The 22,607-nt window shown below is 41.3% G+C and overlaps 1 protein-coding gene across 3 annotated transcripts in view; it reads right to left on the bottom strand.

The window, feature by feature from the left end:
• plxna4 (plexin A4) overlaps window positions 1-22,607 on the bottom strand; it is a 255,363-nt gene that overhangs the window by 10,661 nt on the left and 222,095 nt on the right. For all 3 annotated transcript variants that reach the window (XM_082509992.1, XM_082509991.1, XM_082509990.1), the window contains exons 23-29: window positions 20,605-20,671; window positions 18,720-18,866; window positions 17,461-17,620; window positions 12,988-13,091; window positions 9,812-9,911; window positions 6,993-7,183; window positions 1,141-1,310 (exon numbers count right to left, since the gene is read on the bottom strand). In XM_082509992.1, coding sequence (XP_082366118.1) covers window positions 1,141-1,310; window positions 6,993-7,183; window positions 9,812-9,911; window positions 12,988-13,091; window positions 17,461-17,620; window positions 18,720-18,866; window positions 20,605-20,671 — 939 coding nt within the window. The remainder of the gene's footprint in view (window positions 1-1,140; window positions 1,311-6,992; window positions 7,184-9,811; window positions 9,912-12,987; window positions 13,092-17,460; window positions 17,621-18,719; window positions 18,867-20,604; window positions 20,672-22,607) is intronic.

The raw sequence follows: 22,607 nt of genomic DNA, 5'->3' as shown, positions 1-22,607 counted from the left end.
CAATAACTGTGGAACTGACAGGTTTAATGGGATGGGGGCTCAGCTTGGAAGGGACACTGACATTATTATTTTCTACCATGAGACAAAACGAAGGCTTCTGTTGAAGCCAAGATTGCAGTCTTTTAAGATGAGGTCATGAGGTTATGCATATGCACGCGCGGGGAGGTGCTTAAGGGCACAATCATACGCACGTTCCACACTGAGAAGGTATTTGTGGTGGCATCAGCACAAACTGTGCTCAGTCTCAGTGGCTTTTTCTCAGGCTGTGCTATGATAAATTGTGCTTTATTTATAGCCCTACAGTGAAAGTCTAATGGGGAGAAGCACGTCGACTTCTCAGAACACTTAACACACACTGTGACTGGCCCGGTAACACAGAGAAAAACCCTAAAATTAGGCTCATAAGATAAAGTAAATAATATTTTCCTTCAGCCTCTCCCTACCCATTCCTTTATGTCTATTCGTCCCTCGATACACATAAATTTTTCCTCCAATATCTGTGGTTCTCCTGGGCCTTGGGTTGAGTGATGCATGCTGGGATCTTGGCAGAGGCTATGAGGCTAATGAGATATTAGTGTGCATTTAACTCCCACTGTGTTCACTTCCTTTTCTTCACCTTTTCATTCCTCTGCTCACCCCATTCCAGGGCACTGTCAGTTATTTAACCCCAGCCAACCTTTTAAGGTGGACTCACAGGTCAATATGGTATAAATTAATCAGCAGATATTAATTTAGAGGTGTACTTCTGCACCCGGGAGTGAACATCTGTCACTTTAGAGAATTCCACAGTGACAGGAATTTTTTTTTTTGGCCCAGTTATCCATGATAATAGATGGAGAGTCTTGGCAGCCAATTGGATTAGCCCCTTGTGGTTGGCTTTAATGAAGATTACACACCCCTGTGGTTAATGGATATTAGGAAAGGAAGAGGCGTATTGTGAAACTTGGCTCTGACAGGGCAATACCCAGGCAATGCCAGAGTGCCTGTAGTACTTTTAAAAATCAAAATGCCCATCAATGATCCAAATAACTGTTTAAGGAGTCTTAAACATTCCCATTCTGTGCGCTTGACACCAATTACTTGGTGTGTATGCATATTTCCATATCAGCACCCACAGCATATTTAGATTCAGATACTCACCAGTTGCTCTTCCATGTGTGTCGGACATGCGGGTCATGGATGTTGTGTTTGTCGGCCTGCTCATCCAGGAAGTCAAACATATATTTGATGGCCAGTGGCAGAGCGCTGCCTCGATGGGCTGTGCTAAAGATGGTCTCAAACAGGTCATCCACAAACTTCTGTAGCGTACCCTACAGAGCAAGGAGAGGAGAGTTACAAAGATTCAGTCTTTCTCTCATTTTTCAAAACTTCACTAACAGTAGCAGAAATGCCATTAATATGTATATTTGTTTCTGTGTCAGTTTGAGTTGTGCAGTGCACGACACTTTCTCTCCCAGCGCCGATGTTTATGTGTCTGACTCATATCTCACAGACCCTGCCCTTAAATCTGCTTGCAGCTTTGATGGGGGAAATTGTTATTTCACAGCTGACTTTTAATAATATCTAGGAACAGGAGGCGCATCTCCTAAGCCTCTTTGTGCTGCCGGATTAGCTCCCACACTGCACCATTGACCCTAATTTGATTTAATGTTGGTGACTTTAAGAAGGAGGAGGAGAAGAGAGACAGAGAGTGAGAGAATCTAATCCTCTTGTAAAGAATGAGCTGATGGGATGCACGGGAAAAAGGCGAGAGCCAGAGATGGAAATGAAACCACACAAGTTTCCTATCAGAAGAAGAGGCCATTGAGTGTGGCAGATGAGGTGTGTACAGGCATTGGCAAATAAAAATCCAATTTGGGTGGAGCGGGTGACCAAATCACAGAGTCAGGAGAGATAGAAGGGGAGAATGGGAGGAGGGAATCCTGTTAGTTCGACAATCATGGCTATAATTCTAATGTGGCCCACATTCCCGGCAGCTTACCATTTTTCTATGCAGACGGTATCACATCTCTATATCAAGCCCACGTGCCTTCCTAGTTGCTAAGGGAAGGCCTATCGGGTACATGTGTGCAGAGACAGTGAAATCTGTGTATGTGCCTACTAGTGCTTAGGCTGTGACATTTTACGTCATCCTCGATCTCAAGGGGTGCACCACTATCAACACTGTCATCATCACAGGGTTCTCTTGGTCCCTGGTGGAGCTGAAACTGCCAACATAACCCCCCCACGACCATCTACCCTGTCATTAGACTGCACTCTAAACACAATGTGTCATCTGGATGTTTTGATGCCATCTGCCTCCGCATTGAAATGCAAGGAAAGCGACGTTGGGGATAGCAATGAAACAGGGAGGCTGAGACAGGCGCGCACACACACACTCTCAAGTGTACAAGTGGAGGGAAAATGCAATCCTTCCCTGCACCAGTCCACACACGTGAACACGTCCTGTACCCACACTCAAGAGTGTCACTGATGGAGCTAATATGAGAGATGTGAGCGGCGTTGCCAAGGAGAGGTATTTATTGGTAAGGTGAAAGCCAAACGCAGTCAATTATACTGCCTGTCTGCCCAATCATTTCTCAGCAAGAGAGATGGCCAGCCAAGATAAACTGGTTATTCCTCAAAAACAATCCATCTGGAAAGACGATGCGCTGTCCGTAGTCAGAAGCCACCTTCCTGCACTCAGGAACGAGATAATGGCAAGAAAATGGAGCGACTCACAGAGGCTGAGAGGCGACGTGTGCATGTGTGAAGGTGTGTGGAGAACTATACAGTATGTGTCATGACGATAGCTGCTTTGTTTTTCCTGCCTCATCCCATTCTGGGATCTGTAGTTTGTTTATTAATTTCTTTCATATGCCCTGCACTTCACAGTCACTATTGCGCCTCTCTTTCCCTGTTAACTGATCACCAGACTTGTTGGTTTTCCGGTGTGTAGAATCTCACCACTAAATGTCAGCAGATTGCAGATTTTTAGTCACCCGTTTTCATACACCTCCCAGTTCTACTGCATAATCCTGCGGTGCTACGGTGGCCGCTGTAGGACTAACAACTCTGGTCACTGTTTAACTGTAGTGAGTGTATGCTGTCAGCAAGTGTTTCCCTCTCCTGATGTGTATATCTATTAACTCTGTGTAAGGAGTTGATGAGTCAGCCAGTGTTAGTCAAACTTTCTTCAAAGTGGCGCTAACATTGTTGAACTTGGGCACTTTGGTCTCATACGATGTGGGAATCTACTTAATTGGTTTATCAGAACAATGGTGTTATTTTTAGGACATAAGCATGGCCTTAAAGGTGGCATTACGTTAGCTTTTAATCAGCTGTTCATCTTCAACAAACCAGCGTCTGCTTGTATGTATTCTTAATGAATTCATTCATGAAGTTTGTGAAAATACGTTTTGGAAGATGCAAGTACACACTCGTGAACAAGACCCCGAGATACTTAAAGTCCTCCACTTGGGGCAGGAACTTGTCTCTCGCCCGGAGTGGGCACTCCACCCGTTTCCAGCTGAGGGCCATGGCCTCAGATTTGCAGGTGCTGATTCTCATTCCCACCGCTTCACACTCGGCTGCGAACCGTTCCAGAGCGAGCTGGAGGCCATCACCCGATGAAGCCAACTACATCATCCAGAGAAGGGAGCGGGAGATTGACAGACGGTGCAGTCGCTGCTGTAGCTGCAGTGATGCGGACGCTGTACCGGTGGTGAAAAGAGAGCTGAGTATAAAAGCAAAGCGCTCCATTTACAGGTCGTTCTGCATCCCTACCCTCACCTATGGTCACGAGCTGTGGGTAGTGACTGAAAGAATGAGATCGCAGATACAGAAGCGGCGGAAATCAGCTTCCTCTGAAGGCTGGCTGGCCTCTCCCTTAGAGATAGGGTGAGAAGTTTAGGTATCCAGGAGGGGCTCAAGTAGAGCCGCTGCTCCTCCACATCGAAAGGAGCCAGTTGAGGTGGTTCAGGCATCTGACAAGGATGCCTCCTGGGCGCCTCCTGGTTGAGGTGTTACGGGCATGTCCCACCGGGAGGAGGCCCAGATCAGACCCAGGACACCCCGGAGAGATTATATCTCTCAGCTGGCCCAGGAACTCCTTGGTGTTCCCCCAGACAAGCTGGAGGAGGTGGCTGGGGAGAGGGAGGTCTGGGCTTCTCTGCTTAGGCTGCTGCCCCTGCGACACGGCCGCGGATAAGTAGAAGAAGATGGATGGATGGAAGGTAATTACCCACTAATCAATGTATAAGTATGAGCAAAATATTATTTTTTTTAGTATTTAGTATTAAATGACCTCAAAAAACAACTGACTGCAACTTTAAGTGTACTGACTATAAGTATGTGGTATCACTAGTTCAAGATTCTTTATTCGTCACATGCATAGTTATGCAGGTATAACACACATTGAAATGTAACCTGACACGCTCCTCAACTTGTGCAAAAAAGGGGGGAGAGAGGAAGAACATTATGTGAATGTGCAGTAGTAGCATTGTATGCTAGTGAATGTACAGAATGTACATTAAGTGTAGTATTCCAAGTCAAGGTAGAGACAAACGAAATATGGTAAATAATCACATACTAACCTTTGTCTTTGTCAATTCAATTGTATTTATATAGGGCGAAATAGTTCCCCCAAGGTGCTTTATATTGCAAGATAAAGACAGTCCAATAACAATGACTGAATAAATCTATTAGACAGTCACGGTGATATATCTACTCAAAAAGGCAGACATCAGTGTTTCAAGTTGTATGGTATTATGTAAATGTGCGAGATTCTACTATAAGACCTTTGGATGGGCCTATGAGTTGCCATGCTAAACTTGGGAATAAGTCTTCCTCCAGATCATGGCAAGCTGTCCAGGTGCAGAGGAAGCGAAGAAACCCCAAAAACCCCACCAAAATTATGATGATTACTATGCTCAGTACTGGGATGATGTCAAGCTGATATGTAATTTTGTTTTCTGCAGTGTTTGTAGTGCCCTACATTGATCCTGCACAATTCAGCCATAGCTCCTAAACACCTTCCAGTGTAGCACGGTAGAGCATTAAGGTACTCTTTGGTAATCTTTTCAGCAGAGCGACCGTGGTATGTGTACGTTAAACTTCTGTTTAACAGCTACAATAAATCCTTTAAGCTTATAGCTGTTACTCTGGGTTTCTCGTCTATTACTCCACTGTGAATTCATCTTAGCTGGGTGCCCACTTGCAGGCTAAATCGCCTCAAATTATAGCCAATTTGTCTAACTGTGGACAGATAAGTATCTTAACTCCCTGAGATAACTTGTTTAATCTGCCCAGCTAAATGCAAATCAACAATTCCTGATAATAAAAAATGAGATTCTGTTTTGCAGATCTATAGTGGGATTGGTAGATGGGATGATAACGTGTACTGTTTTAATGTTAAGCATAAACTTTTTCCACCCTACATTGCAAATATCTTAATGATGTGTTCGGTATCAATATGAACAACAGAACGAGCAGCGTATCATTAGTTTAAATCATTTGTGTTTAGATTTTGAGCTTAGATCGAGATAAATAAATATAACTGGAAAGGGTTTCTTATTGCTGTAAATGCTTTTGTGGTTGTAGAGGCTGTTGTTCACCGGAAAGCAAACACGCTTTCATAAAGACAAAAACAGCAGCGGCAAAAAAAGAGGATTTGTTTGCCTATTATCTAGATGTACTATTTCAAAGACAAGTTGGAATTGGCACAACCAAATTAGTTCCATGTTCCTGCTCATTAGCCAACATGTTCCATAAAGGATGATCATCCTGCTTCTTCCCTCTGTGCCTGTTTAATGGATGTGCTACCGGTGTGTTTGAGACACTCCACTTTAGACTCCTGATGCTTTTCTCTGTGTTAACAGCTAAACAAAGACATTCAGAAGATGAAAAGTGGAAGTGCTGGTGAATTTAAAAAAAAAACACATCCTAAACATTTTCAGCTCACAGCCTCCCACTTTCTTTTACCCTCCCCATATGGCTGTGTGAGTCTGATAGAAAGGGTGTATTGGTGTTGGGGGGAAGAGGGACAAGGTGCTTTAAGAGTGGATTGTTCATTTGCATTCAGCTGTTGGATCAAAGTCACATTTTCCTCCAAACCAAATTAACTGTATTTTTTTTTTTCCTTCTTAGGGGCCATTGTCGCAAGACGCATTCAAAGAGACCAATTTTATAGTCATTTCTATATTTGCCTGATAATTTTTTTTTTTTTATAACAGAAAAACCTTCACTGGTTTCATCGGTCTTTTCTTCTTTACCCTTTTTGATATGCTGCTGCATCAATGCAACAGTAATGAAAAAAGAAAAACAAACAGAAATATCCATTTTCTCGTTCTCACCTGAGGGGATAGAGGAATACATTTGAATAATCTTTTCCACTGAGATGACTCATCCAAAGTAAACATGAATATTTAAATACAGCGAGGGATTTTATTCGTTATTATAACACGGGGTAAAAGATGGAGTGACCTTTTAGCCTTTCACCTGCTGAACTGCTTCGGTTAAAGATGCTACTGCTGAGTTGGATAACTTTATTTTGTCTGGTTTGATCATATAAATTGTGCGCGTAGTATTGGCTAAATTGAGCAAGTTGCTAGATAAAGGAGACCTATTATGCTTTTCTGATTTTTCTCTTCAAATTAAACATAGGGAAAGTTTATTTGAGTTAATGAGAGAGGATATCCCTAATGTGGTCATTACAGAAACGCAGCTCTGTCTGTGAGCACTGTACCCCACCCACCAGCTGTTCAGTCTTTGTTTGTGAGGGGCAGCTAATCAGAATAAAGATAACTTAAAAGGAAGTTAAAACATCTTTTTTTTAAAAACAGTGGATAAAAGGATGGGCTGCACCAAAGCCCAATATAATATAAATAATGATTATTTGGCCAGTGATTCATGCAAAGCTACTCTAGTAGAGACTAAGAACAAAAATATGGACCTAGAGGTTAGCACAGTAGGTCCTCACAGATTAGTGTCTCTCCTAAACATAGATTGCTAACCTTGGTGGCCAGAAGTCTTGTCAGGTAGATCTCAGAGACCATCTTGCTCCCGCGGTCGCCCTCTTTCTGGTCTCCGTGCTCGTGGTTCTTAACCAAGTGCCAAACCTTCACCCCACTCTCCAGGTCGGGGGTGATCATAGGAGTACGGGTACGAAGGCTGTCGGGGCTTCCAGTGTACTTGATCATGTTTTCTGTGAGAAACAACATGCTTCAGTTTATGAAATGCTGCTAATTTATGCAAAACACAGAGTCAGATAAGTGTTAATTTTCTTTTATAAAAATCATTAAAAACGTTTTGTTTTGTTGTTCAGATAGTCACAGAAGACAGATTAAAGCTAAATCAAACTAGTGAAAAGGAAAAAAGAAAGAATCAGTCACAGGCAGCACAAACACAATAAAAAAAAGGAAAATGCAACCAAAAAGGCAAAGAAAACTATAACCTGCATGTCAGCAACAGAATGTAGTTTCTTGGTCTGAGGTTTCCAATTTACAGGTGTGTGAGATTGGATATGAAACTTTCAGAAAGTCTGCATGGTTAATTTTTCATGGCTTCTTCTCCAAGTGACAAGACATAGCATTGCCGCCTGACACAAAATCGAACAGGTGTCAGACGAGATGAAATATGTATGGCCCACCCAATGGCCGGAGCGGCGATGACATTTCCAAACACATGGCTCAATGAATGTTTACACAGTGTGAAAAAAAAAATTGATCAGTGGGTGCGGTTTGGAGAGGAGTGTAAAAAGAAAAAAAAAAAAGAGTGATTTTCACCGTGACAGAAATCAATCTGTCCAGAGAGAGAAGCAGGAGGAGTGTATGGAGAAGAGAGTCTGCGGGAAAATAAGGGACAGCTGGAGACAACAGATACAAAGTGTGTGTGTTTTTATGTGTCTGTGTATTGACTACTCATATTTGATCGCAGTATGATCAACTAAAAAAATTCAAACGCCTGCGTCTCCTATAGGGCACTTCACTGAGCGTTATTTGACTGTAGCTTTGTTACAAGGTTAACAAACCACATACACTATATACAGGACAAGCGCGACACAAAATGTGGTGCTTTGAATTGTTAGCTTTGCCCTTGTGGTATGGCAGAACAGTGTGCTCATTTTGTGGTAATTATTTATTCAAGAAGTTGGAGAGCTGAGGGTGATGCGTAGTGAGTGATACACAGGAGAGAGAGTTTCTCTTTCTTTCTTTTTTATTCTATTCTGATCCAGTTCCGCGCGCGCTGTTATATTTCCCGTGTTTCCCTTCTTTTCCTTCTTGTGGTTTTTTGATGGGAACATTACATCAAAGATCAAACACAAAGGTTTCTCCTTTCATTCTCCAACTCAACATGTTATAGAGAATGTTTGTCTGAATCTTTGAACTTTTTTCCACAACTTTCTCACCAGCCCCACTCCTCTTCCTCCTCCTGCTGCTGCTCTTCAGCAGCTCTATTAAATTCACCCTTGTCTATTTCTTCACTATTTGGCTATTGTACTCAGGGAGAGTTCAAAGTCACTCTCAAGTACCACACTAGTTGTGAAGTGCATCACACTTGCATTTGAAGTCAGTCCCTTTAAAAAAAAAAAAAAATATATATATATATATCTATAGATATATATCTATATATATATCTCTATATATATATATATCTATATATATATCTCTATATAGATATATATCTATAGATATATATCTATAGATATATATCTATAGATATATATCTATATATATATATATATATCTCTCTATATATATAGATATATATCTATATATATATCTATATATATATATATATATCTCTCTATATATATATCTCTATATATAGATATCTATATATATCTATAGATATAGATCTATATATATAGATATAGATCTATATAGAGATATAGATCTATATAGAGATATATATATATCTAGATATATATATAGATATATATCTATAGATATATCTATAGATATATATCTATATAGAGATATATATATATATAGAGATATATATATAGAGATATATCTATAGATATATCTATAGATATATATCTATATATATATCTATATAGATATATAGATATATATAGATATCTATATATAGATATCTATATATAGATATATATATAGTGGGGTGTGTATGGAGGGGGGGTATTCCTGGCATCCTCCTTCTCCTTCTCTCCCTCTTCTGTTGCACCACTCACCTTGCCCTATCTGGTCTAATTTAGAGCTGGAGAGATGAGGTGAGACCATATGGAGATGAGACAATGCTAATAACGTGGGACCACATTTGAAGTGTCTGAAGTGTTTGTGACCAGTGAGGCTTAGCCCTTTGATCATCAACAAACTTGATGGTTTTTCAGGTTCAAGGAGACGTGTAGAAGGCACACAGGAAAAAACACATGGAAGGATAAGAGGAGCCACTTTGGATTCTCAAGAGGCCGGAACAACTGAGGAAAGAGTGCGTTTTTGTCTCTTCATATTTTAGAAATCTTGTATTTCTGGTCCACCACTGCTGACATGCAGGGTCCTCAAGTGATACCATCCACTGCTGCAGGGTCAGTGAGTTACTCTAACAACACCGGATTATTAAACAAAATGGACAAATGCAATATTTTTATTCCTTGAGTGGATTGTTTTATTTCAAATAAATTTATACGTATAGTTTTGCTAATAATTTTCATTTTCATTACCAAGCATCAATTCCTAAGATATTTCTTTTACTGAGTTATGAATACATTAAAAAAAACAAAATACATATAGTTTCTAAAGCAAACTCGGTCCAGCTAAGAAAGTGGCTCTCTGATAACTGAAACTTATGGTACAGAAAGAGGCCGGCTTACCATATTTACTTGCAGAAGTTCGGGACACAGTGGAGTTATTTACAGAGTTGTAGGCTGTAACTTGCTTGGGAACCAAGGCCATTACTGCATTATCAGGTACCTGAAACACAAATATAATGTAAATCTCTCTTCACAACAATAGCAATTTTCTGTGGTATTTCTTTCCCCATTTGTACACATTTCTGACACAGCCACTAAGAATAGGAAAAAAAAACATATCACTGCGTAGGTGTCACTTTCTGTATTTCCTTCCATCTATTCTTGTTTCGGGTGAATAAACAGAGAATATCTTATTACCCTTATGTGTTTTGCTTTGCCCACACATACATATGATGACTGACAGTGGGAGGGAGAGTTTTGCAGAGCATTGTGCAGGCCTGTGTGAGAGAGGATGTCACAAAGTCTCTATTCAATAATACCTTTCCTCTAGGGTGGCGTGTTTGTGTGTGTGTGTTTGAGAGCATGTGTATGAAGATGTGAAGTGTGTGGAAATGAATGAATGAATCAGTCAATTGCATGCTCCTCCTTCCCCAGTCTGCCAAATAGGATTCAATTAATGAAACTGGAATGCAGCCTCTCCCACCAGTACACACACACACACACGCACATAATGCCTCTATTCTACATAAAATGACTACCCAGGCTGCAGGCTAAGCCCGGGTTAATTGAAGTGATCTTTATCACCGTGTGGGTGGATGCAACCGAGGGGGTGGGGACTTCAGCCCATGTGTATGTGTGTGAGGTCCGGGGCGTTATTAAGATTGCATTGTTATTTCACCCTTTCACTCAATCTGCTCCTTATGCATAATATGTTTATATCATTGTCTGTATGAGGCCCACAGGGCAGATCTCCTCCCTGATCACTGCTCTTATATGTCGAACCCATATGAAATAAGCAGAGCGCAGTGGAACATAATAGAATGTGAAAAAGAAGGAGTGGCATTTGGGGAAATAACATTTGGAGAATAAAGGCAGAAAACAGAGCACACTTTCCTGAAAGAGAGGAGGCGGAGAGAAATGTCTCATTATGGGCCTGAAAGATCAGATATGGAAAATGCTATTTCTTCTTTTCTTTTGCTTGTAGCTACCATGTGACGTTTTCCCGAATGAGAAGTTTCCACTTAGTTTGCGATGCAAACTGTGACAGTACAACCAAGTGCGGGGGGGAGTTTGGCTAGTGGCAGATCAAAGCTGATTAGTGTAATAAAGAACAGCACATGATTCTATTCAGTGTGTCTGGTTGGCCATATTAGCTTCAGATTGGACAAACAATACTGATGGAAAATGTCTGAAGGAAATGGCAAAATATAGCTGCACATCTGGGTTCTTTAAGATGGCATCAATCAATAGAGGGCATCAATGGATTTGATCTCACTCACAACGATCTACGGATTTCAAATCAGATCATTTCAAAGAAATGAAGTCAGTAACAGAAGATTAGAAATGCTAAATATGGGACTGCAGATGCCCTTGACTGAAGCTTGAATGTGTTTGTGATGTCCCCTCCCTTTCTAGCGCTGTTTAGCCTCCTGACAATTTCACAGACGATGCCATGTTTTTTTTTTCTCCCTCTCTCGGTCTGTCAAGGATAAGGTGCCCTTATTCCCCAGCCTGAAAAAATGAATTAACTTCTGTCTTCATTATCTTATCTCCGATTTGAATCAGCTCCCTAATCCATTCCACCCACGCTTCATACTCACAGCCTGTTGACACTCGCTGCTGCTGACATTTAATTTAGGCACCACGTAAACTGCACTTGGAGGGCACAGTCGCTACTTGCTCAACTGCTTGAATTATTAACACCTTATTGACAATACAGGCCTGTTTCCCCATCCAAACTCCTTCCATGTGACTGGATGTGCAGTTATGAGTCATGTGGCACAAAACACCTGCCGATTCGTGTCAAAGTCTCTGTGTAAATGCACCGATGTATTTAATGAGTGACACATCTTTGTATTTTGTGCATTTGTCTTCGTTTGACGGTCTCTGACCAGTGATGTGTGTCCACGCCAACATTAATCAAAGTCAAAAACAAGATGATCCCCGGAGGCAGCACACCTGAAGCCCACTCCACACAGGGGATTACTCCTAAGTGTCACTGTGCTGTTGGCAAGTTCCTTGCCTCACCTTGTGAGCCAGGCAGATAACATGTGGTGTATAAGGGGATGTCCTTATCTGTCAAGTACTTGATAGATAACTGCAATAAGTGAACTCTGAATTATCTAGTCAGCTTAAGGAAAAGGAGAAGATGAGTTGCAAAAGCAGCCACAGATAGTGAGATGATGTGTAGTAAAGAAAGGGAGACAGATTGTATGCAATACTAAATGCCAGGTGCTTGTGCTCACTATCAAATTTTCTTCTAAAAAAATGTGAAGTGATACATTTGAGGTTTGCTGCTGAAATGCAACAAAAACTTTTCTAACTTTCTTTAAAGTTTTTGCAATTTCAAAACTTTGTGACTTAGCCCATAAAAATATGAAATAAATAAATAATAAAACTACCCGATTTTAATTTTGACCTCAAAAAAAAGGATAGCTCAGGATAGGATACAGGAGCATGCTTGATATTGTTTGGCATTCACATGTGCAGCATGGGTTTGTCCATGAGGAGGAAGTGTTTGAGAGAAAGGACTGACGTCTTTAGGTGCTACAGCATCAGAACCAGCATACTCATCACATTATGCTCCTTGTAATTTTGTGCTCTTGCTCAAAATGGTATTTAAGTTAAGAACTGCTGTCTTTACACGCTGTGGAGACGCAGCACGTAGAACAAACCCACAAGTACATGTGGGTAAGAAGGCGATCTAAAAACAGCAACTACATTAAAAGCAGTGCTTTGCTGCCCCAAGAGGCTATCTATAAACAAAGATCTGCCATTTTTTATTTAATTACAGCATTTCTTTTTTTAATGGGTGTAGTCGTGGAACTTTAATTACACCTTGTAATGTGAATTTCTGTACTGTATTAACTGCAAGCCCGAAATTATAAGGTTCAAAGTTTCAGCTGACACCATTCTCTGTGCAATGTGGTGTAAAACTTTGATTTTCACGTGTACATGGGCGTCCACACCATCGACAAACACAAAGCAAACGTTCGTAACTATTAAATCACTGGAACACAATAATGAGTTTAATACAGGATCCAGCTGCATTTTTCTGTATACCGCTAAAAGCGTACCTGATAATGGGACAGCATGTTCAGTCTCTTCCAGTCACCTTCGATCTTTGTGGTGATGTCCTCATCCTGCAGGATCATGCGCTGTCCTCGACCCTGACGCCACTCTGCAATTGAGATGGAATTTAAAAATATATATATTTCAAATAATCTTCTTATAGAAATCCATCAGACCAGGTGCCGAAATAATCCTTTAGGAGACACAAATGCAAAACATAAAATAGAGATGTAATGATTACACAGATACTTGATATCTCTGAGAAGTTAGAAGACCTCACCTTGCAGCATGTATAGTCATCCCGTTCTCAGTTTATTCTCTCGCTCTCTGGAGTTTATCTTTATACCCCTTTCTACTTCTACTCGTCTCCCCACATAAGAGCACTATATCCCAAATTACACAACAGCCAGACCGACTGTCCTTGAGGAGTCCACAGAGGGAAAACAGACGATGCCAAACAGAAAAGTCTGAGTGTTATGCTTTCAGGCCTCCCCCAAAATAGTGATACCTTAATCAAATTCAGGGATCCAGTCAAACGAAACATACATAATCCATCCCACACACAGCCCGTTCAACTGATTATATTTACTCTTTAAAAATCTCACCATATAATTTAGGAAACAACCATTCTTTCATTTAATAAACATATTTTTAGTCAAATATTATTATTTGTAAGGAAACAAAATAGTTTTGTGTTATAAGGTTGAAAAGTTCTGATGGCTCTAGTTTTCTTGGCTTCTTTTTATAGCTTGTGCCTAATTCTGTTAGTCAGATATATTCGGATTCTACACTGGCTGTTTCTCTGTGTAGCAATCAGAGTCTCCCTATGGGCTAAAAAGTTAGTTTCTAACTCTGGCTTAAGTTTGCAATTCTTAGATGAAGAACAAGCACACACCAGAGGTAAAAAAAAAGCACAACTTTTTTCTAATAAGAGTGTCAAACATTATTTTATCATCACCTTGATCTCTTTTTTCTTTGCTTTCCACAGAACAATCAATTAACATTGTCTAATAAGACTGAATAAAGTCAAAAGGACATAAAAAGGTCTTTGGGTGGGGGTAAAAGGTTAGCAAATAGGTAGAACTAAAACAGAAAATGCTTCTGTGCTAGACGACTACAAAATGCGAGTTAAATTAATCACCCTCCTCCTCTTTGCTCTTTTCTCCATTTGTTTTGCTGGTGTACTCGATGGCTGTGAATATAGGGTTTGTGCACTTCTATTTCTACCCACAGAACTAGCCTTCACGTTTCAGCCTCTGAAGGTACTATTGGTTCCTGTGCTTCCTTCATCAAACTTTCATCTTCATCCCGCTGCCAAGCTGCTCTTAATGTTGTTCAGAATCTCCACCGAGGCGGACCACAACACAATTCAGCGAGACAACAAAATTGCCAAAAAATTGTGCAACTTCAATACCCAGAGTCTGCTGACCATCTAATTTCCATGCTTTTCAAAACAAGCAACTTCCAGTCCGCGTTTTTCAATGACTAGGAAGGCTTTTACATGACCTTACATCCAAATTACATCTGCATTACATATACAACAGGCCTTGTAAATCTGCGCAACCTCACTACAAAGCAAAACAAAAGCTTTGATAGAAACATCTCACGATACCCCAGCAACATTATAATGAGTGAAAAAGGAAAGCCATCTTGAAAACAAACAGGCAGATGATTTCTCTATTCTTTTTGCAGACATCATGGGCTTTATGAATATGTTATTGTGCCTGCACTACTTGCTGAGCTTCCCACTTCTGTCGGCCACTGTCATCTCCTATTCTGATCACAAACAGAGAAACAAAGCGGCAATCACCGCGATGCTTGGTGAGGCCTGTCTTTGGAGGATTGACCAGAATTGTGTTAGCAACTGAAAAATCTGCTGGAAATACAGATTCTCCTGTTGTTTGTCTATACAGTTCATCTTCCCATAAAGATGCAAATAAGCGCCTGTCTCCAGGCAGGGCTCAACAGACGAACGGGGAACAAAAAGAACGAGAGGAAGGAACAAATAAAAGCATAAACCTGGTGTGAAAACTGCAACAAACTGAGATCACACGTATTCCCAAATCCAGTGGTATCTAATCAGGATGTGTGTGTGTGTGTGTGTACACTTAGTCTTCAGGGGAATGAATAACAGCTGAAGGTAAAGTGAAAGGCTGAAGGTGACTGTGGTACTTGACAAAGAGGCAAGACACAGGTTTGCTACTGCCAGCATTTGCACAAAGACACCAACACACACAGGGCTTACTTCTTTGTTCCTAGGTCCTATCTTCATTTGTACTCTACAGAGGACTGCAGCAGAGGGCAGTGGAATTAAAAACAATACCCCAGGATAACAACGCTTCTGGCAAGTTTATCTCAAGACAGGCCTGCAAAAATCCTATTATCCTTATCAACAACTGTGTGTCAGAAGTTACAAAAGCCACTGGTGTTACCTGTACATGTAGTTAGAAAATAAAGTGAAATAGAAGATGTGTTTCCACTGAAGAGTTATCATCAGTGTTAATTGTGCAATACCAGGAAAAAAACAAATCACAGACGTGAACGGATATGTCAAACCTGTTTTAAGTCTACTAATGGACTTGTGATTAAGAGAGAAACTTCTTTTAATCTGTGCAGCAAGTGTTAGAAATACATTTTAATAAAGTTTCTTTCTAACATCATTTGAAATGTCTACTCATAACAGAGTTGTTACACTCCTCATTAGACGGATACAAGCACTAACCACACGGTGTGAATGCTTAACCAAGATGTAGGAGTGTTTAGTATTGAAGGTGAAATTGCTACATGCTTACACAACACAGTTTCAGTTAGGGAGACGCTGCCTTGACCATGTGTGGGGGTATAACATAGTGTTTCTATACTGTTGATAGCGTAACTAGATACAAACTTTGAGGTACCGGTTAGAACTGACACAAGTGTAGAGTAGGTAGGTATTTTCTCACACAGGACAAGACCCCAGATTGAGGACGAAGACCAATGCCAAGAGGAAGGACCACGAGGAGAACGAATCAGGGAGCGCTAAACCACGGCCTCTTCCCAGCGATAGCCAATCACAGATATATGCGTGTCTGATATATGCTTTGAATTATAAATATTTTTCCACTTTTCTGTGTGCAGACTGCCTGATATAGAGAAGTCCACAGCTGTGCAACTCAAATCTCTAACCTTTTGATAATAAAATAGTGTGAACTACTAGATTGTCGCCTGAACTTCACTCAGAAAAAAAGAACACCACACAAGTGGGGTGCAAAATGTTTAGACAGCACTGAAAAAATAACCAAATTGCTCTATACACGCGTTCTCTTCTGCTTACATTTATTCATTCTCTCCCTTATGCTTGCAATCACACACACACACACCCACACACTCGCACTGAGCGAGTGACCAGAGAACTCCAATTGCCAATTCCCTCTTGTAATAAAACAATAATAGAACAACACGTCCTGCCCAAATGGGGCCATAAAACAATTTCATCCAGGAGTGTTGTCAAAAGGCTAAACTAATCTTTTTACTTAGCTGTCTCAGACAGATTCCCTGTGGTATATTCCTAGCCCATCTGAGAGCTGAGGTTGGTTATAAATATGCTATTACCAAAAAACAACAGGGGTTTGAAAAAATCCATCTGGCAAAATTAAACCATAAAAAGCAACAGTCCACAGTGAAAAGACAGCCTGTAGGTATTTGGCAGGACAACAATAACGGATAACAATATTATGCTCACATGTAGTAGGGGTGTGCATGTGTACCCTACACCAATAAAGGTGTACAAGAACCCCTGAGCACTACAGTAGGATGTCTTGCCAAGAAGGTACATAATTGCACCTCTTTCCCCTAACAGTGGCCCATTAAAGTAATTACTTGCTTTAGGAAGGAAGGAAAGAAACACACAGAGAACGAAGGGAAGAAATAAAAAGGAAAGGAATGGCCCGCTGAGCGTCGCAATTGATTAGCTGATCAATCATCTGACTCAGACGCTAGTTGACATCTGAGTCGATCGATGGGAAGTTTTGGGAGGAGAGAGACCAATCTCAAGACATCTGAGCCATCACAGCCAGGAAGTCAAGTCTCCCGAGGTAAAAAAAAACAAAACACAAAACAACTTCTCTATATCTAAGAGGACTTTACTTTTTAAGAAGCCCTGGGTAGAGTGGAGAAGATAAAAAATAAAATAAAATAAAAAATCGATGTCTGTCTCAGCTCAGCCAGCTTCCTCCAGGCACACGAATAGATCATTTCTATATTTCATATTTTTTTTGTCTTTTTGTGTTTTATTCTTGTTTGTATTTTCTTCTGGACCATTGAGTCCACAATAAAGGCTGTCTGATCTGAAACACTGAATCTTAAGAACTGTTTTGATAAGCTGAACAGTATCTACAGGAATGTGAAGGAGCTCACAATCATAGAATTATTTCAGATTTCTATTTCATTATTCTATTTTTTTCCCACACTGTTCACATAAACAAGGCAAAGATTCATACCCAGGTCCATATCAGACGCTTTCAGGCGGTGTGAATGCGGGACGTTCTTGTAGATGGCATCCAGTATCTTCTCCTTCACTTGGCTTATGGTGTCACAGTTTAGCACCTTAACCTGGATCTCTGGACTCTTCTCATTTTCTGGATGTATGCAGTTTACCACCTGAAACACGCACAAAACCATCACTGTGGTGAGTCTAATAAGGACTTGCGGGTTAAACGGTATCATAAGGTTTTATTTTACAGATGCAAAATGGATCTTTCGGAATATATACTAAAAACAAGTTGATTTAGAGCAAGGTAAAAAAAAAGTAAGGTTGTTGACAACTTTGCAGGAAATAGGTTAGTGTGTTTTATGTTAATAATGATGATTGGTACTCAATGGAAATGCAATAATTCTGTGCCTGCCAAGGGGTCCGTGAGAGAACTGCAGGAAAAGAAAATATTCACTATGGAAACTGCTCTTTTCTCAGAGCTTGAGACGAGAGTAATTTGCTACCTGAACTGATGAGCACTAAAGTAGCTAATTATAACAATATTATCATATTCATCAGCTCTTACAGTACTGCCTTTGGGTGTTGGTGGCAATACCTGAATTACAAGATGAGCACAAATACACGTTAAAGGGGTGAGAGAATAAACGTCTCATCTTTTATAAAAGCATCATTCCAAACACGTATGCCCACGTTGTACATAAAATGAAAAATTCCCTTTAAAAGGGTTAACTATCGGCAGTTTCTAGACATTTTTCTACCGCAAGAACTGGGGTGGGTAGAAAACTATTGGTGTTGGAAAAGACAATGTGAAATATGTATGCAAATCTGTACTCCCAGAATGCTGAGTACAAACTGGTCTGACACTAGAAGAGAAAACCGAACAATGTCTAAGTTTCCCCTCCAGAAACAACAACGGTCACAGTGGAGCCAGGATAACAGACAGATCTGGGCAGTAAAATAGAGGTTCCATGAGGAGCGAGCTTCATCGTCTGTGCGCTTGTGCAGACACATACACAAACATAGTCTATTTCCTTCCTCCTCATCCCAAAGCCCTGCTCTTTTGCTTGACAGCTCGGGTCTCAACAGGAAGTGAGGTCGCCCCTCCCGTGCCCCCTTCATGTCAAGCGTAACAACGACAACTTTGTGTCCCATTGCAAATCTCATGACCAACCACCCATAACCAACCTTTTACTCTCGCCTTGTCCCCGAAAGCATATTAAGTGTCCCCAGTGAGCCCTTGGACCCGTGGGCAGGTGAACCCCTTACCAGCGTCTTGTAGTCAATCTGTTGTCTGATGAGCTTGTCTTCACTGAGCGAGTAGCGTGCCTCTCCTGTGATGGAGTCAATGGGGCCTTTTTCCATCTGCTGCTTGATGGCACAGAAGAGGGAGAAAAGAGGCTCGCCTGCACACTCCTGTGAAGAGATTTGACGAAAGGGGGACGTTTGGAAAAGAATGAAGACATTTTAAAGCCTTTTTTCTGCGCTCAGCTCACTGACAGCGAAGCGTATTTTTGTCTCAGAAGATAAAATTTTGTGGTGGGTTTTTATAACCGCTTTACTTCCAAGTGTTGCTGAGTAAGACTTATAAACGTCATGTTCCCGATAATATTGCACCTGTTTCACCTAAATTAAAGAAAATTGTACCACCTATCAATATAGAGCCATTGCCGAAGTTAGGGGAAGGTTTGATGGATAAACAATTTTTTAAAAAAAAAGTGAAAACCCTCCCCAAGACACTCCTGTTTATCAAAAAGAAGAGACTGGCCATTTATCATTGTTTATATTTATCTCCTCCAGCTGCAGAAAAGTGATGACTACGGAGATGGCGGAGAGAAACAGGATGATTGTGACATTTTCTAGACTCAAAGGTGGAGAGAAGTTGTGGTTTTGCTTTTAGTGAATAGTGGTGTCCTGTGAAGTAAAAAGTACACCTCAGTGCTGCATCAACATGTCAGTATGCTTTCTAGCTAAAAAAGGACAACAAATCCTCCAAGTGTTAGATGAATCTTCGGTGGCTGTGGCAGAGAGGCTGTCTTTTGAATATTATGAAAACATTTTCCAAATGGAAGCCCAGACGACACACAAAATATGCCGTGTGTACGCTGTATTTTATGCACACTCATAGGCTATTTGTGCTATTCCTGTACCCAGCTGTACTAAAGGTAAACATCTGATTTAACAGACTCAAAAAAGTACATGCAGAGTTACAGGACATCAGACATGATTATGCTTGTGCTATATTGATATATCCATACGCTGGAAACCAGAACAACCAGTAACAATAATTCAGCTGTTAAATATTGTTAAAATTAGGAACACTGGCCAACTGTCCTATTATAGTTCCTTACTATCCGAACTATTAAGAGGTCCCTGAAAAGCCATCAGTGGATCCAAAACACCAGTATTAACAGGGGCTATCTAAAGAAATCACATTTGTCCCATATTAGCTTCTCCTCACGGGCTTCATGAAAAAAAAAAAACAACCTCAAATTAAATGTACCATCATTACCATCATAATTTATAGTATCATATTATCCCAATACAGCACTTTATGTCAGAGTGCAGGCTTACTTGTGGTTCCCAGAGTTTTGGAAAAGTGCAATGATAGGCAAAGCCTTCAGCTATCGGCTCCTCTCTTGTGGAACCATTTTAGATCCAGTAGGCAGAAAACCGTTTTATTTTTAAGATTAGACTATAACTCTTCTTCTTTAAAGCTTATATTTAGTTAGGTGACCCCGAACTACCCTTTTGTTATGCTGCACAAGGCTCTGGCTGCTGGGGGACCTGATGCACTGAGCACCATGCCTCAGCACCACAGTTTTTATGCTTTGTCCTATCTGTCTTCCTTTCCCCTTTCTTCTCAGCTCAGCTTTTTGTGGCATATTGCTGAAGTGCCTTGCCTTTTTGGCACGCTAGGCTAACTGGTGATTCAAAAGTGGCTGCAGGTGTGGATTTGAGTGTGAATGGTTGTTTGTGTCTTTGTGCTAGCCCTGTGTAGGACTTGTGACCTGTCCAGTGTGTCTCTTACCCCGTGTCAGCTGCGATGGGCTCCAAGCCCCCCTGCAAACCTCAACTGAATGAATGGTTAAGCCAATGGATGGATGAATGGATGGAGAGCAGGAAGCATAATCACAGAAAACTAAAGAGTTACCTTCAGAAACTTGTAGAGGAGGAATGTAAACCAGTTGGTCAGCATTTTCTCCGCAACAGACTCGGTCCTGGAAACAGACAGCGACAAAGCACATCATGAACATATGATCCCTGTGCTCTTATTACATCATTAATATTCAACACCATTGTCAAATATTAAGTTGAAAATGATGGCCACTGCCATTGAATACGCCTGGGCTATGCAAACATAATTGCAAAGCCATGTATTGGGAAAGCCTTTGCACGTGCTATATGATGGCCTTTCAGACAATCTTTCGGCTTGCCTTTATGCTCAGGCACGCCAAGGGCAGCTTGTCTACAGTGGCAGGGATTTTAATATGAGGCAAAGCAATTAAAAGCCTTTATTTGATCCCAGTGGATTGATGTCGTTAGGGGCTGGAGCGGCTCTGTAATAACACTGGCCTCATTATCAAGCGCTCCCTTGCCTATTCACTGGACTAACACTCGATCCGTGCACAATAGAAAGTGAATGAATACATCTCCCTCCCTTTCTCTGCCTGGCATCCATGCTCCACTGGTGTGGCAAAATGGTGTGCATCTCTTTTTGTGTGTATGTGCTGACCTGGGCTAGCAGAGTGAGTGATCCCATGTGAATGGCTAATATGCATACATAATAACAACAGTGGTGGCAAAGAGAAAAGGAGGATAGGCAACGATCGAATGTCTTTTGACAGCAACCTTCTTGGCCAGCAGCAGGGGTGTGTGTGGGCAATCTGTCAGAACACCTCAGATACACACCCACACACCCCTGCCTCCATCCTCAATGAGCAACTACCATAGGCATCAATATTTCAGGATTAGTGTCCATTGTGCCCGCTTGTGTGCGTGTAGATTTTGTCCCTAGTGTTTCGACTGCCACCTGCAGCCCTCCCACCCCTCACCATTCAGACAGCCTCTTAAAGGGACTTCAAACTGAGCTGTGAGGAGGGGGGGCTTCATGTCTGCTGTGCCAGTGGACTGGTCTGGTACCCCCCTCTCAACACTGGCACAGCACCTGGGGGGGATTAACTTCCTGCCTCTCACTGTGCCCGCACTTTTATTTTGCCGCCCTTCCTCCATCCACAGATCCAAGGGTCAACAAGGTCACGTTTCATCTTTTCTTTCATGTGTCCTTGCTCTCTCTCTTCCTCCCGCTGGCTGCAATATTCTGGATCCTGTAATCATACACGCTTCCAAATCCTCTCCATTTCCACAAATGTAGCCTATCTATCAAAGGGATGAAAGGAGCATGGAGAAAGGAGGAGGTGCACTGGCAAGGAAGGAGTGAGGCAGTACTGAACAAGGCAAATGAAGAAAAGAACTAAAATAAATAGCTTGCCTTTCCCTCTTTAAAAAAAAAAAAAGAAAAAAAAAAAGAATTCCTCAACTTGCTTTTTCTTACTCCAATCTCCAATGAAAGCTGTGTTTGTGTGTTTGTGTGTGCCTGGACAATTGCAAGGCTGTTTTAAGGCTAGTGTGCAAAAAGCACAAATTAATCCCACTGCGCATGTATTCAGAAATTATCATGTGTGCTGACTAGTGTTTATTGTATGTGTCTGTGCATGCGTCTGGCAGTGGGTGGTAACCCTGCAGTGCTAAGAAGTCTTGGCACAGCCGCACTGTTTCGCTTATGCTCATTCTCACTCATAGCGCACTCTTTGGGGAACGAGGATAAAAATGGCACTGTGACGGAGATGTTTGAACATCTAACATTAGCGTTCGGTTTTATAACTTTCGAACAATGTTCTCCAAACCTTTACTCGGCTCAGATTCAAAACACAGCACAACCTATGTTTGGGTTAATGCAATGAAATGTGCCGTGGCGTGTTGGCATGGTCGAGCTTGTCTGCTTGGCAGACAGACAGTGGGACAGTGAGCATTGAGAATGAGCTAGAGCTGTGGGGACCTGGCAATATTTCGTTCCCATTGATTACCGAGGTAGGATAGATGGGACTCCATGCCTCATCGAGTATTTAATCTTTTCGTTGGCCACACCTGCAAGTT

Source organism: Aulonocara stuartgranti (assembly GCF_965226115.1).
Source record: "Aulonocara stuartgranti genome assembly, chromosome: 17".
Taxonomy (NCBI): domain Eukaryota; kingdom Metazoa; phylum Chordata; class Actinopteri; order Cichliformes; family Cichlidae; genus Aulonocara; species Aulonocara stuartgranti.
Note: the sequence above shows the minus strand (reverse complement) of the source record. Positions and strands in the feature narration are given on the sequence as shown.